Below are 16168 nucleotides of genomic sequence, written 5' to 3'. Positions count from 1 at the left end.
CTAACCTTGTTTGTGCCGTCTAAGACTCCTGCGCCCCCGGAAGCAAAGTTTACACGCAGGGGCGGAGTCAGGAAGTTGATTTTTTCATTATTAGGGGAGGCCAACCATACAAATTTATATCAAAATTTAATTAAAATTTAAATTTCTAATATAAATTTGGGGACCATGGGGGCAGGCCCGTCTCCGCCCCCGTCTCCGCCCCTGTTTACACCCTTCAGAAATATGGAGGAGTTTCCTGTGGTGGCGTTGCCGATGGAGCGGTATGCTGGAGGGGAGGGGAGACCGAGACTGGCAGCTGCAACAATGGTGGAACGAAATCGAAGCACACGAATTAGGAAGATCCCCATCTTTCATACACCCAGAAAACCATCGCGATCATATCACTGTTCATCTCATGCTTTCGATTCGATCTACCTACGAAGTCTGCCAGGTTGTGGCCGTTGCTGAACCTGCCGGTGGCCAGGTGCCCCGGGTAGTCGACGCCGTTGTGCGGGAAGTCCGCCCTGAACGGCGTCGCCAGGCGGTTGTTGTTGCCGACGTCCGCCAGCGAGTCGCCGAGCACGTACAGCGCCGGAGCCGCTGACGCGCCGCCCTGGACCGTCTCGGCCACGAAAGCTAAGAGGAGGAGGAGGAGAAGGCCGCCGCCGCAGATCGTGGTGCTCCCGCAAGGAGGAGAGGCCATTTTCACCCAGGGATTTCAGGCAACGGGCGGCGCGCGGGCAAAGAGGACTGGTACAGCTTCGTGCGTGTTTTATGCAGAGTGAGGGAGATGCGCCGACGTACGGCGCGCGTGTTGATTGGTGATGTACATGGAGTGATGGAGAGAGGGAGAGCGAGGGAGACACGTTGTCGCGGTCAGAATATCTCACGTCTGCGCGCTCTAGCTAGCTGACTTCGAGTTTCTTTTCTAGCTATACTTATTCGCAGTGCCGTGCAAAATCTCTCCAAGCTAGGCGGCGGCGGCTAGAGCCTTGCACCTGTGAAAGTCTTGGCCTCGATCTTGATGATGGCGTGACGGAGGCGTGACAGTACAACTATCCCTATCCACTATGGCTTAAATCTCGTGGATGTACGAATGTGATGCGTGCAATCGTTCGTTATCCTTGCAGCAAGAAAATTTTCTTAAAAGAGAAACTGATACTGAAAATGATGCTTCAATTGCATAGTACAGTATATGTTTGGTCTGGGTATACACCCGTATCAACTCCATTCTCTGATAAACATCATACTAGAGGTTGCAGGGTCCCATTTTTTATTTAAAACAAACGTTGAGCCTATATCGGTTGCATTTTACGAACCGTAGGTATATTGGGTCCAGAACCGAATGTCAAAATGCGTTGTACAGTCGATTCGTTCTATATGTTCAGAGCCGCCATTTTCATAGCTGACTCGTTGGTTATAATATAATCGACATCGCAAACGCAATTTACGCCATTGATTTCAGCCACAGAATGGTTGACCACCGAATGATTAACGAGGTAGGCAACTTCAAGACTGCCTAATAAATTTAAATCCTAAAAATTTGGTTTTTGATTCTTGCCAAACATTATTGGGAGTAAAAGAAACCACCTCCACCAACAGTTCTAAAAAATATTTTCTAAAAAGAAATAAACAATGCCACATCATGAAGTTAGAACTAGAGTAACTTTTTTCATAAGACAAACTTTGATGAACTCGATTCGACGATGGCATATAAGACAAGTCTCATTGCTTTAATCCTCATGAAACTTCTCCTCCTCTTTCCTAATAATAATCATGCCATATCAGCAAATTCGCAGATGTGGCATAACATTTAATACTATAAAACTTCTTATGAAACTCTACTGAGATTGTCCTAAAACGAGGAACGAGGACAATCAGTATTTTATTGGTACATTTTGTATATGACCACATTTTATATCGTACAAGTCATTTGCATAGGAGGTTGTGTGTTGCAGCATACTCTTGAACTATCATAAAAGTTAGATTTTCATCCTTCAACTATAAATTCGGATAATAGAGAACATCCAATTATTGTCAAAACTGAAAATATTAACCCTTTGGGCGGTTTCAAAGATGATTTTGTATTTTGAAGTAAAACTAAAAAAATTAGATTAGATTAGAAAATAAAAAATAATTTATTTTAAAAGTTGTCTAAAAATTTAACATATCTGTTGGTGCTCTATTTGAATTTTAGTTATTCAAAATTAATAGGCATAACTATAAGGAAAAATACTAGAAACATGAAAACATTGGATTCAAATAACTATAAAGTAGAGTGCCAATAGATAGGCTACATTTTAAGGAAATGAAAAATTGGTACATGTTTCGTATTTTTCTTATTTAAAATGCATTATTTATGATTTTTTTAGTTTCAACTGAATATTTTAATTTTTCACAAAATAAAAAACCAGTTTTGAAACCTCTCAAGGGACCAAATTCTCATGATTTAGTAGTTAAATGATCCTTGTTATCTAATTTTATAGTTGAAGGTTGAAAATTAGACTTTTGTGATAATTCGAGAGTGTAAACTCCACGAAACTGCAACAGTCTACTACTCGGCACAGAGCTGCCTCACGTTGATCGGCGAGACCAATGGCGCCGATCCGGTGACGGCGACGGCTGTGAGCTTCCGCGCAGTGGTCTCCGTCGGGTGGACGAGGTCCTAGAAGACGTGGTCCGTCCTGTCCGGGCACACGGAGCTCAATGGCCTTGTTGTCCCCGAGGCCGCAGCACGCCGCCTTCACCTCAGCGTAGCCTGTAATGTTGTTGCGCCGCGCAGCAAGAAACAGCAAGAACCAAACAAAACTTACTCAAATTGTTCTCAGAAATCGGCTGAACATTTGAAGCAAATTTGCATCGATCGTTAATCATCAGTTGGTGTTGATTGGTCTAGCTGCGGCGCACATACCATTCACCTGAGGCTCGTCGATGTACCGCATCAGCGCGGCGCGGGCGTCGAAGAAGGCGTGCCGGAAGTCCAGGTGCCGCTCGCTCATGCGGCGGAGGAGGGAGGCCGCCGCGGCGTTGTACCGGGCGGCCATGCCGTCGGCGCCCGCGTGGCACTCCTTGGTGAGCAGGCTCAGCTCCCGCATCGCCGGCAGGCACCCGATCGGCGCCGCGCCGACGAGGAACAGCCGGCGCACCCCGAGCTCGTACAGCCTCTGCAACGACCCACACAAGGTTCAGAGAGTTTATTATTGGGGAGACTGTCTCGGTTTCTAAATTTAATTTCATGCTGGCCTTTTCTTTTGCAGGTTAAGGTTCAGTGTACAGACCTGCAGCTGCCGTTCCAAGGTCTGCGCCAGCAGGTCGACGAACGGCTGAGGAGGGAGGACCTGCAGCTCCGCCGGCGGCAGCTCGACGGCGACGGTGGGGGGAGCGGCGCGGAGGATGATGTCGTTGCCGCCGATGGCCACGGTGAAGACCGACCTGGCGAGATGCGCCATCGCCTGAGGCCGGCGGAGCTGCCGCACCAGGTCGGTGTACACGTCGAGGTAGTCGCGCTCGATTTGGTCGTCGAAGCTGAAGCACTGACCCTGCAGATCCGTGCACCCCATGATACTTTTTGGTGTTCGTTCTCGATGTCATGTATCCTACTGTAGAACATTATTGTTGGCTTGTAGTAAGGATTATATTTTCAGTTAGGCTGCTAACAACCTTGTTTGTGATGTCCAAGACTCCTGCACCCCGGAAGCGAAATTGACGCCCTTCAGGAACGTGGAGTGGCGCCCTGCCGTGGCGTTGCTCATGATGGAGTGGTACGGGAGAGGGCTGGCCAGCCCCAGACTGCTAGCTGAAATGGACAATGTCGAGTATTATAATTTCTTTTTCATTTCTCTGAAAAGAAATCTAAGCTAAGTCGGATCTTGTGTTCGTTCTCGAGTTTTAACCACAAATGTGGCAGCCAAAACAACCAATGCACAAGCATTATGCCACCTACAAATTCTGTCGCGTTTAGGCTTGTCACTCGATTCAGGAACCTAATAATTTAGTCAAAACTCATCACGCCTGATTTTTCAGCAACCGGAATGCTGATAGCATCAGCAAACACAGATGCAATGCACATATGAAAGTCGTTGAATGTTTAGCAAAACTATCATGCATGCTTGTGTACGCGCGCACCAAGGAAGTCGACGAAGTTGAGGCCGTTGCTGAACCTGCCGGTGGCCTGCTGCCCCGGGTAGTCGATGCCGTTGCGGGGGAAGTCCGCCCTGAGCGGCGACAGCAGCAGGTGGTTGTTGTTCCCGGCGTCCGCCTGCGAGTCGCCCAGCACGTACAGCGCCGGGGCCAGCTCGCCATGGAACAGCTCGGCCATGAAGCTGCTGACGCAGAGAAGAAGAAGGCAACAGGCGGCGGCGATGGTGGCGCTCTTGCAAGAGGGGGCCATTCCGATCAGCAGGTTGTTAAGAGTTTCAGGCGCAGCAATATAATCTGTCGAGATATCCTTATATTCCTAATTTCCTATACGAATAAATAGGTCGGTGGCAGATCCAGAATAATATCTTGACACAGAAGTGTCTCTCTCGAAGGCTCTCGTTCTGCTACAGTTGACAGAGGGGAAAAAAGGCGATCTCGTCGCCGTCGGCGGAGGCGGTGGTCTCCCCCGCCTCTGATGGCCTCCGGGGCGTCGCGAGGTGGTGGAGACCGCTGCTCTCTCGCCGGCGGTCAGGGTAGTTTGTAGGTTAGATCTTAGGATGTCTAGGTTTGGGTTTCCAAGTGACGCCGGCGAGGCGGAGGCGGCGGCGTTGCGTTGGAATAAGTCCTTTCGGACCCTTCCTCCCCTCGTCGGCGCTCTACTCCAGCACCGGCGACGAGCCCTTGGAGGTGAGTCTTCCCGTGTGGGAGCTCTGTTTAGGAGTCGTCCGGCGGCGTCTCGTCGTTCCTCAACGGGGATGCACCTGCCGATCTTTTGTTTCAAGGTTGCGGAGGCTGCTGCGGGATTGATGGATGTTTGGAGGGTGGATCCGGCTCGTGTTTCCTGCGGTGGCGGTCGGCGTCGACGGCCAGAGTGGATCCAAGATCGAGGGGACTCGGGGCGCGTCCCCGGCCGACGGGCGACCAGCGACGGCTTCATCTTTTGCAGCTCACTTCCAAGCCTTCGTGCGATGGAGTCCTCTTCGGTCCTTGGGCGTGCGGCGGCCAGATCCAGTGACTTCTGGTGGCGGGGTTCGTCGGAAGCTCCGGCGAGCATAGGGGGCAGGGACCTGCTTGTAATTTTTCTTTTTCTGAAGGCCCTTTGTGCAAGTTGAGACTGTGGTCATCCGTATCCTTGTTTGACATACTTGTATTTGTACGGGTCTGTGTATATTTCCCTTAACTTGGAATACATGTATGTTTTATCAAAAAAAAAAGAATAATATCTTGCCTGTGTGCGCGGCGAGTATTTTTTTTCTGTTTAATACTTGCGCGGCGCTAGTTGACTTCCGCTGTCATTGTAAGGTTTCTTAACTTCTGTATCCTGTCGGTTTCAGTTGATCCCTTGGACAGAAGAATGCACTATAATACTCGGAATCTGATTAATTTATCTGTATCATCAGAACGTAAATAGGACGATGATGAGGACCGCGCATTCATGACTATCTGGAGGCAACATGGCATACACGTGCAAACTGCTTTATTTCAAACTGGTATGAAATGGATTCCTCCATCCACACGCAGTTTCCATTTCAGTTTAGTCGATCGTGCAACAGCCTTCTTGCAGGCCATCCTCTCCGATTATGCGGTGTGCGTATCACGCGTTCTCATTGTAACGTAGCTGTGGAACATGCATGTTGTTCCATCATATCTCTCGGGGAAATAAAATAGATAAAAAAGTGAACTTGCAAATCAGAAATCACGCAGCCGTTGACTGAGAAGTGTATTTTAAATAGTCGTGCAATAACCTTCCTGCATGCTTGCCATGACAAATAAATAGTAACATCAGCACGAATCAATGCGTTCTCATTCCGACGTTCAAATCACTCTGCTAATGGGTTGGAAACCAATCCAAAACCACACCAAACCATTTCATTATTAATATACTTTAGAAACCAAACCAACTCCATCCACTTGCTATTCCACTCAAACCAATCCAAACTAATTCCTATTTACTCCCAAAGCACTATGTAGCATGTGCGACGGCCGAGGGCCCAAGGGGGTAGGGTCACTGTTTGGTTGGCCACAGTTTTTGCAGAGCCAAAACCTGCCACACTATGTGGCGGTCGATTTGTTTATCACAAGATGCGGCGCCACCGCATATATGGTGGTAAATGATGGCTGCCAACCAAACAGCCCCTTTTTCTCAGAATAAAACATATGTGCTGGTTGAAAGAGTTGCGAACTCATATGTTCTGCTGTTCCGCTGGACCAGATTTCTAACCTTTTTATTTTTTTGATGCTCTATGTTCGTATCTAATACCATTTCATGTTTTTGTGTGGCTTTTATATCTTTCCTGTTCCTGTATCCCGAGTTTAGTCCTTACACATGCAAATTCTCCCAAATATTGACCCCCAATCCACCATTGTGTGTAGCAAGCCTCCTGAACCTAAAGCTGCTGCATGCACCTGCTGATGACGGCGGCAAGGAAGACAAGAACGAAGAAGCTTCGTTCTGACAAAGTTGCTCAACGAGGAAGGGGCCGTCCAGAAAGCCCAACAAGCGCTACGGTGGACTCTGGAACTCGATTTGGATGCACTTGGTAAACAGCTCGAGAATCATGGTGATTCTGTGTCAGTTTCAATCTTTTGGAAAAATTGATGGGCCGCTATGTTGAAGATTTTGTATCAATGGACCATCAATTTTGGAGAATGGCTTATATGGGCCGCACGACACATTCCCCAGCCCGATAATACTTGCGGCCCATATCAGCTCCCAGCTACTGGTTTACTTGCTGGCCGCACCCGCACGCCTACACCACGCAGCCTTCCTTCATCCCGCCGCCGCCGCCGCCGACCACCACCAGCGCAAGGCTTGCTGCGAGAAGGGCTATATGGCGCTCTACCGCCGTCTCCTGCTGCTCCGCCGCCTGTCCCACCTCCACCCCTCGCCCTTCCCCGCCCCCGCGACCGGCTCCTCACCGCCGCCCACCCTTGCGGGGCTCCTCGCCCCCACGGGCCGCCGCCACTTCGCCTTCTCCTCCGCTGAAGAGGCCGCCGCGGAGCGCCGCCGACGGAAGCGCCGCCTCCGCATCGAGCCGCCGATGAACTCCCTCCGTCGGGGCCCGCCTCCCCCGCGGGACCCCAACGCGCCGCGCCAAGCCGAAACCACCTCCGCGCTCGTCGGCCCGCGCCTCAGCCTCCACAACCGCGTCCAGTCCCTCATCCGCTCGGGGGATCTCGACGGCGCCTCCGTCGCCGCCCGCGCCGCCGTCACCTCCCGCGTCCGCCCCACCGTCTTCACCTGCAACGCCGTCGCCGCGGCCATGGTCCGCGCCGGCCGCCACGACGACGCCGTCGCCCTCTACGACTTCTTCTTCCGTCGCTCCAACATCGTCCCCAACATCGTCTCCTACAACACCCTCATCCTCGCCCACGTCGAGGCCGCCCGCGTCGACGACGCGATGCAGGCGTACCGCGACTTGCGCGCCTCCGCGTCCTTTTCCCCCTCCGCCGTCTCCTACCGCCACCTCACCAAGGGCCTTGTCTCTGCCGGCCGCATTGGCGACGCCAGGGACCTCCTCCGCGAGATGCTCGGCAAGGGCGGCGCTGCTGACTCGCTCGTCTACAACAACCTCATCGCTGGCTACATCGACCTCGACGACTGGGGCAGGGCCTTCGAGCTCTTCAACGAGCTCACGGAGAGGTGCGCTGTCTACGACGGCGTCGTCCACACCACCTTCATGGAGGGTTACTGGAAGCAGGGCAAGGACAAGGAGGCCATGGACAACTACCAGTCCCTCCTCGCACGGGGCTTCCAGATGACGCCGGCCACCTGCAACGTCCTGCTCGAGACACTCTTCAAGCATGGCAAGCACAAGGAGGCCAACGACCTGTGGGAGACCATGATCGACAACCACACACCACCAAGCTTCATCGGCATGAACGCCGAGTCCTACAATGTCATGGTCAACCAGTGCTTCAATGAGGGCAAGTTCCAGCAGGCAATCGAGGTATTTCACCGCCAGCCCAGGAAGAATGTCCAGATGGACGTTGGTTGCTTCAACAACATCATTGGTAAGCTCTGTGAGAACGGGATGCTTGCTGAGGCAGAGAAGCTCTTTGAAGAGATGGAGACCAAGTCGGTCCTTCCAGATGTGTACACCTACACTTACCTTGTTGACTTGTGCTTCAAGGAAGGCCGTGTGGAAGATACAATGCAGTATTTCTACAAAATGGCAGATGGGAGGGAGCACGGGCCAAAGTTCAATATTGGTTTCTTCAACCTTATGTTTCAAGGGCTTACGGATGCTGATCGGATTGATGATGCCTTGAAGGTGTATGGGAGGATGCCTGGCAAGGAGATCAAACCAAATACAGCAACCTTTGAAATCCTTGTCAAAGCCTTATGCAAGGAAGGGGACTTGGATCGAGCGCGGGACCTAGTGATGGACATGGCAAGGGGTGGTGTTGTGCCTCCTCAAGAGTTCCGTGAGTCTGTTGTTGACATTTTCAAGAAGTTCGATCGCCAGGAAGAAATCGAGAAAGCTTTTGAAGAAAAGCCTTTGCCAACACCTCAACCAAGGACAGAGTATCAGCCGAGAACAGAGAATCGCACTCGCAATGCAATTGGTGTTCCTCAAGGGAAACAACCTGGCTTTAGCTCAGCTCCACCAGTGCAGCCTGGATTTGATTACTCTCAACCCCAACGGCCAGCATTTAAAGACACTCAAAATCAGCAGCCTGAGTTTGACTCATCGCACCAACGTCATTCTGGTTTTGGTGCTCCTCAAGCACCGCACCCAGCATATGGTGCACCTCGGCATGTACAGTCTGCAGTTGGTTCCACTCAGCCTCCACGGCCACAGTTTGGTGCTTCTCAGGGTGTACCAGGGTATAGCAACCATCAATCACAAGTGGGGTATGGTTCCCAGCTGCCTCAGTCAGGATATGGCTTTGCACCTCACCAAGAACAAGTAGGATTTGGAAATCAAGTACCACCTGCATATGTGGCTTCCCAAAGGCATCCTTCATATGGTACGCACTGGAGCCAGAGTTATGGATCACCCCAAGGCCAGCTGGGCTATGGCGGCCCTCAAGGGCTGCCACATGCTTCTCATTTGCCACAACACCAGGCAGATTTTGGTATGCCACAGGTCCAAAATAACAATGGGTTTCCTCGTGCGCAGCAACAGTCATATTTTGTAGCTCGTCATGAGCAGACTGCTGTAAGCACAATTGAAGGTGAATCAAAGTTTGGTGGTTCATATGGGCAACAAAGCAACAGCAATTCTGAAGGCCCACCACGTTTTGGTGCTCAAATGGACCCAAACGTAGGCTCCTATAGATACAATCCTGGTTACAAGACGTCTTATGGTCCGCGTGGATTTGATGCTCCCCATGGTGAAAGTGAAACTGCTGCATCCAAGGATCATACAGAGGCTACCCCTTCTGTAGAACGGAACCAAGTCGCATGCTGACAACAATCATAAAATGAAATAGTTCTGTTCTGTACCGTGAAACCTTTCATGTTGGACACTTTCCATCATATCCGCTATCAAATTCAAACTATTCCCTTAAGCATAGGTCTTTGTGGTGAATATTGGTGGTTCCCGTTATAGTTATGTCATATTTGCTGCCAATTCAGGCTTTACTTTTTTTTAATGCGCACAAAGTGGTTAACTTTCTGTTATCTTTCTTTGCATGCTAGATTCCTTGGCTGTCTTGAGTTAGTTCTATGTTCTTATCATCCAAGATACTTTGGATGAATTTCTCCATTTATTGATGCATCGTGTTTCCTATCAGTGATTTCCACTCTATATGTTAAACATAATGGCTTAAAAATATCTGCACTCCATGTTTCTGCGTTGCATTTTGTTTCTTTGAGTTATTGTGTATGGTTTACTACCGCATTCTGAGTTCTGACCCTTTTTTCCTACCACTAGCATGGATGTAGATGGTGATTCCATTGCAACTTTGGACTTGCTGGTAAGACTGAAAGTACAAAAGTAAAATTTGGACCATACTAAGTCTACCTACCTTTTTAGTACAAATGCAAATCCTTCTGTGCCAAAAATTATCTTCTGATTATAACTGTTAACATTCCCAAAAAAACACTGTTACCAGTGATTATTCATCATTCCTTGCCCCAATGCATCTCTTTGATATGTATTGGTGTATATGTGAGCTCATGTATAGAGGCCCATTTAGAGGCCCATGTATATGTGTAGGAGAGGAAATAATTGATGTATTCCTCCAACCCTAGATGAGTAGGTATATATAGAACCTATACATGGGCCTCTATATACATGGGCTCAATATACTCCAACACCCCCCGCAGTATGAACTACCGGCGCAGCGGTGTTCAAGACTGGACAACAAGAAAGCTAACCCCCCCGCAGTCTGAACAACCGACGCAGCGGTGTTCAAGACTGGACAAGATGAGAGTACAAATAGAGTACAAAGGGCAAATACCCCCCCCCCCGTAGCCACAACTAGCCACCAGCTACGTTGAGGCTGGATCGAAACTTCGAGAAGGTCGAGGAGGGCAGCCCCTTGGTGAAGATGTCAACAAACTGGGAGGTAGTCGGGACATGGAGTACCCGAACATCGCCGATTGCGACTCTGTCGCGCACGAAGTGTAGGTCGATCTCCACGTGTTTCGTCCGCTGATGCTGGACGGGGTTGGCGGAGAGATACACGGCGCTGATGTTGTCGCAGTAGACGAGCATACTCTTGGCGAGCGGGCTGTGGAGCTCCGCCAAGAGCTGTCGTAGCCAGGACGCCTCCGCCACGCCGTTAGCGACAGCCCGGTACTCCGCCTCGGCACTGGAGCGGGAGACAACCGGCTGCCGCTTGGACGACCAGGAGACCAGGTTGCCGCCCAGGAAGACGGCGTAGCCGGAGGTGGAGCGACGAGTGTCCGGGCAGCCAGCCCAGTCAGCGTCGGTGTAGACCACCAGCTCAGCAGTGGACGAGCGGTGAAGCACCAGGCCGAGGTCCACAGTGCCATGGACGTACCGGAGGAGACGCTTCAGCGCAGCAAGGTGTGACTCCCGGGGATCATGCATATGGAGACAGACCTGCTGAACAGCGTAGGTGAGGTCCGGCTTGGTGAAGGTGAGGTACTGCAAAGCGCTGGCCAGACTCCGGTAGGCAGTAGGATCAGCCACCGGATCACCCAGATCAGCAGACAGCTTCGCCTGAGTGTCGACTGGAGTGGAGCAGGGCTTGCAATCACTCATCCCAGCCCGCTCCAGGATATCGAGGGCGTACTGCCGCTGTTGAAGGAGAAGACCAGACGGGCGAGGCTCAACAGTGACGCCCAAGAAGTGTTGGAGCTGACCGAGATCCTTCATAGCGAACTCCTGCTGCAGAGAGGAGATGACACTCTGAAGTAACTGCTGACTGGAAGCTGTGAGCACAATGTCATCGACATATAGCAGCAGATATGCAGTCTCATCCCCACGGCGGTAGATGAAGAGAGACGTGTCAAACTTGGCGTCGGTGAACCCCAGTGTCAGCAAGAACGTGGCGAACCGAGAGTACCAAGCCCGTGGAGCCTGCTTCAGTCCATAGAGAGACTTGTTGAGCCGGCAGACCATATCCGGACGACTCGAGTCCACAAATCCCGCAGGCTGAGAGCAGTAAACAGTCTCTGACAGGGTGTCGTGAAGAAACACATTCTTCACGTCCAGCTGGTGCACAGGCCAAGTGCGCGAGAGCGCAAGCGAGAGGACCGTGCGCACCGTATCGGGCTTCACAACCGGGCTGAAGGTCTCATCATAGTCCACACCAGGCCGCTGAGTGAACCCCCGGAGAACCCAGCGAGCCTTGTAGCGCTCCAGTGTGCCGTCAGCCCGACGCTTATGCGTCCAGATCCACTTGCCAGTCACCACATTGCAACCAGACGGACGCGGCACGAGGTCCCACGTCTGGTTGGCAAGTAGAGCCGCGTACTCCTCTTCCATCGCGCGACGCCGGTGCGGATAAGCCAAGGCGTCGCGGACAGAGGAGGGTACCGGAGAGACGCGGCTCTCCCTCGGTGGCGGAGAGAGTCGCGGCCTGGGACGACATCCGCCGAGTCACCATGGGATGGATATGCCGAGAATCCCGATGGATGACCGGCGGGTGGTACACCTCCGGCTCGGCTCGAGAGGGAGCCGGAGGAGGCGGCGGCGGCGACGGCTCCGGTGTCGGCGTTGCAGGATCCTCCAGAGCAGGAGGCGGCACCGGTGTCGACGCCGAACGACGCCGGTACACCTGCATCGGCTCAGCGTACCGCTGCGGCGCCGGGTTCGGCGCCGAGCGACGCCGGTACACCTGCACCGGTTGAGCGTACCGCTCAGGTGCAGGGGAAGGCACCGGGGCCGTGTGTGGTGCAGCGGGAGACACCGGGTCCGTGCGCGACACGACTGGAGGTGCCGGTGTGCCGGGAAAACCTGCTGGAAAAGGACAGACAGGTAACGGTGGCTGAACCACCGGGTTAGTCGGAAACAGAGACGCCAGCTCGGGATCAGAAGAAGGTGTGGAGGAGATGGAGTAGGGGAAATCCGACTCGTCGAAGACGACGTGTCGGGAGATCAGAACGCGACGAGAGGTGAGGTCAAAGCATCGGTACCTCTTGTGGTCAGGGGAGTACCCGAGGAACACACAACGAGTCGAGCGGGGCGCTAGCTTGTGAGAAGCGGTGGCGGAGGTGTTAGGGTAACATGCACACCCGAAGACCCGAAGGTGGTCGTAGCGAGGAGGGGTACCGAAAAGAGCGTGGTGTGGAGTGGGAGCAGGAGAAGCAGTGGACGGAAGGCGGTTGAGCAGGTAGGTGGCGGTGTGGAGGCTCTCAACCTAGAAGCGCGGGGGCAGAGAGGCCTGTATCAAAAGGGTGCGCACGACGTCGTTCGTCGTGCAAATCATCCGCTCAGCCTTGCCGTTCTGAGGAGAGGTATACAGACAAGACATACGCAGCTGAACACCCCGAGACAGGAAGAAAGACCGGGAGGTGGAGTTATCGAACTCCCGCCCGTTGTCACACTGGATGGCCTTAACGGTGAGGCCGAACTGAGTGGACACCCAGGCAAAGAAGTGGAGGAGGGTGGGGAAGGTCTCAGACTTGGCGCGCAAAGGGAAAGTCCAAGAGTAATGAGAAAAATCATCAACAATGACTAGATAATATCTATAGCCAGACATGCTGAGTACAGGAGATGTCCACAGGTCACAGTGAATGAGATCAAAAGCATTCGCATCATGCGAAGAAGAAAAAGAAAATGGAAGTCTAACATGACGACTTAACTGACACGCATGACAGAGGTGCTCAGCAGGAGCCCTAGTACATGGAACATCGGTACTACGGCGGAGCTGAGCCAAAACGTCGCGGTCGGGGTGACCAAGCCGGCGGTGTCAGGTGGTGGATGAAGGCGTCACGGCAAAAGCAGAAGACGAAGAAGTCGAAGGCGAGGCAGCGGAAGCAGGAAGCCAAAGAGTGTAAAGGGGCCCCGGGCTGTCACATCGGAGGAGCGGACGCCGGGAATCCGAATCCTTCACAGTAAGACCAGAGGAGTCAAATTCGATAGAACATGAGTTGTCAGCAGTAAACTGACGAATAGAAAGATGGTTGTGAACCATTTGAGGTGCAACAAGAACATTAGGAAGACGAGGAGCAGAACCCACGGCGGTGACAGGAAGGCAAGACCCATCACCAATCATGATAGAAGAAGGACAAGAGGGGTGTGGGGGTCGGACAGAAGAGAGGATACCAGCATCGGGAGTGGTGTGGAACGAGGCACCCGAGTCGGCGATCCACTCGGTGCTGGTCGGCGGCGTCAGTCCCATGGTGCTGAAGGAATGCGCCAGAGCGGCCTGGTCCCACCCCCAGGCCAGGTCGGCTGCTGGCTGGGCTGAGCGGGTGGGGTCCAGAACGGCGCGAAGAGTGGAGCAGCGCCAGTGAACATGGCCGCCGGCTGGAGCTGAGGATGAGGCCCCCCTCCCGGACCCTGGAACGGCCACATCGAGATGCGCCCTGACCATGGGTTGCAGAAGGATGGCCAGGACGCACCTCCAGCGGCAAGGGCAGGAGCGGGAGCCGGTGTCGGCGCGCCCCGACGGCCCCCACCGGTACCGGTGCTCCGAGAAGCAGGGCCACCAGTGCCACCACTACCACCACGTCCCCCTCGCCGGCGACGTCCACGGCCCCCCTCCTCCGGTCTGTCCGGCTGGTGTAAGCATCTAGGCCCTCAAGGTATGTTTCGGTGATTAATGACAACCTTTATTGTGACTAATGAGTTTGTGCAGCTTAATAAATCATTACCGCTCATTTGGTCATATGTCAAAAGAGGCCCCTCAATTTCGTTATTCAAAAAGGCGATCTCGGTATTCAACTCAAATATATATCAAGACTAAGGATCTTTCTAGTCCTAAGTGTCATAAGCTTGAGAATGACACTTAGGTTAGTATATGTTTTATAGTTTTGTAGTGATCGCACTATTAAGAGGGGTTAAGGCCAAGTAACTTGAGCATGGACATGATCAATCAAAAATGGATGCACACTATGGTCACTCAGGTTTCTAGAAGTTCAAATAAGTGATTTTCAACTTATATCTCAAGAATATTTGGATTTCACTCAAGACTCAAATCAGAAAAGAAAAAATCAAAAAAAGTCTATACACCGGTTTAACCGACGCTTCCATTTTTCTATACGTCGGTTAAACGCAGTCAGCAGAGTCTGGACAGGTTCTATACACCGGTTAAACCGATGTTGTTTGAATTAACGTCGGTGCATTAGTCCAGAGTTGGTTTTTCCAGGGTATTTCAAGTTCAATACACCGGTTAAACCGACGCTGTTTAAAATGAGACGTCGGTGCAATTGACCAGTGAGATGGTTTTTCTAGGGATTTCAGAAGTTGTACTCACCGGGTAAACCGACGATGGTTTTGAGTTAACGTCGGTGCAGTTGTCCAGTGACTTGGTTTTTCAGTTGATCAGTGGACAACTACACTCACCGGTTAAACCGATGATATGTCGGTTAATCTGTTCAAGTTGTAACGGCTAGTTTTCAGAATGGACAGTTTACATTCATCGGTTAAACCGACACTGACTATTGGAGGTACGTCGAATTAACCGACGCTAAGCAGTTTTCTGGCAGTTTTTCTCCAACGGCTCTATTCGTGTGAGCTGCCTATATATACCCCTCCAATGAGTTATTTTGCACACTCTTAACACCAGGCAACATTCATACACTCATATATTGTTGAGAGCCATCTTGAGCTTCATCTTCCACACATTTGTTCATTCAATCATTCAAGAAGCAAGACTAACGACTTGAGTAGAGAGAAGCTTGTGTGCATCCGTTCTTGGTGATCGGTTCTTGCTCAAGTGAAGGCCCTAGCTTGTTACTTTTGGTGATTGGCAGCACCTAGGCGATCTTGGTGATTGAAGGTGTTTCTTCCGGAGCTTGCCAACGATTGTGGGAGCCCGAAGAAGTTTGTACGTGGCTTGAGCTCCACCACGCCGAGATGGTGAACGGAGACTCTTAGTGAGCGCCCTCGTCTCGGTGACTTGGGAGGTGACAAGATTCTTAGTGAGTGTCACAACGTGGATTAGGGGTGTGTGCCAACACATTGACACCACGGGAAAAAAATCCGGTTGTCTCTTGCCCACTCTTTACTTTCAAGCACTTACTTTCACGCAATTATTCATGTACTTGACCTTAGAGATCATAACTTAGCTCTACCTTGCTTAGTTTCTTATCTTGTTATATCCTTTATAGCTTGTGTAGTTTGCTTAGTTAGCCGGTTGGTGAATTGAGCCTTACTAGTGTTGCATAGGTTAAGGTTGCTTTACCTTGTTTTAGAAATTTGAAAAAGGCCCAATTCACCCCCCCTCTTGGTCCATCGATCCTTACAGCTGGAGCAGCACCAAGGAGGGAGGTGGCAGGAGCAGCGAAGGAGGCCGGTGGACCAGCAACGAGCGCGGCGGGGGCGGGCGAGGACGATCCTGGCGCGAGACCCCTGGTGATCTCCTCGAGGGCGAGGTCATCCCGGACCTGCAGGAAGGTGGGGAAGGGCCTCTGACGGGCAATCCAGCCCTTCAGGTGGTCGTAGGTGCTGCTCAGGCCCCG

The 16168-nt window shown here is 51.8% G+C and overlaps 2 protein-coding genes and 1 pseudogene across 2 annotated transcripts; 1 reads left to right on the top strand and 2 right to left on the bottom strand.

Annotated features, from left to right (window-relative positions):
- Positions 1-137: 137 nt before the first annotated feature.
- On the bottom strand, positions 138-702 carry LOC120647769 (GDSL esterase/lipase At5g37690-like). The gene is made up of 2 exons (XM_039924614.1): positions 415-702; positions 138-295 (listed from the first exon to the last, which is right to left on the bottom strand). The coding sequence occupies exons 1-2, from the start codon at positions 680-682 to the stop codon at positions 138-140; spliced, it is 426 nt and encodes a 141-aa protein (XP_039780548.1). The 5' UTR covers positions 683-702.
- Positions 703-2533: 1831 nt separating this feature from the next.
- Positions 2534-4369, bottom strand: LOC120647768 (annotated as a pseudogene).
- Positions 4370-6887: 2518 nt separating this feature from the next.
- Positions 6888-9748, top strand: LOC120650480 (pentatricopeptide repeat-containing protein At1g10270-like). The gene has a single exon (XM_039927627.1). It carries the CDS (start codon positions 6951-6953, stop codon positions 9534-9536), a length of 2586 nt encoding a protein of 861 aa, XP_039783561.1. The 5' UTR covers positions 6888-6950; the 3' UTR covers positions 9537-9748.
- Positions 9749-16168: the final 6420 nt, after the last annotated feature.

The sequence above is a fragment of the Panicum virgatum genome, chromosome 9K (genome assembly GCF_016808335.1).
Source record: "Panicum virgatum strain AP13 chromosome 9K, P.virgatum_v5, whole genome shotgun sequence".
In the NCBI taxonomy this organism is placed as follows: Eukaryota; Viridiplantae; Streptophyta; class Magnoliopsida; order Poales; family Poaceae; genus Panicum; species Panicum virgatum.
This window is presented reverse-complemented; position numbering and strand designations above follow the sequence as displayed.

Excerpts from the sequence above, each read along its gene's own strand:
- LOC120647769 (XM_039924614.1), bottom strand. The coding sequence starts at position 682 with ATGGCCTCTCCTCCTTGCGGGAGCACCACGATCTGCGGCGGCGGCCTT. Across the intron at positions 296-414 it reads CAACCTGGCAGACTTCGTAG|CTGCCAGTCTCGGTCTCCCC; the intron begins GTAGATCGAATC and ends CCATTGTTGCAG.
- LOC120650480 (XM_039927627.1), top strand. The coding sequence starts at position 6,951 with ATGGCGCTCTACCGCCGTCTCCTGCTGCTCCGCCGCCTGTCCCACCTC.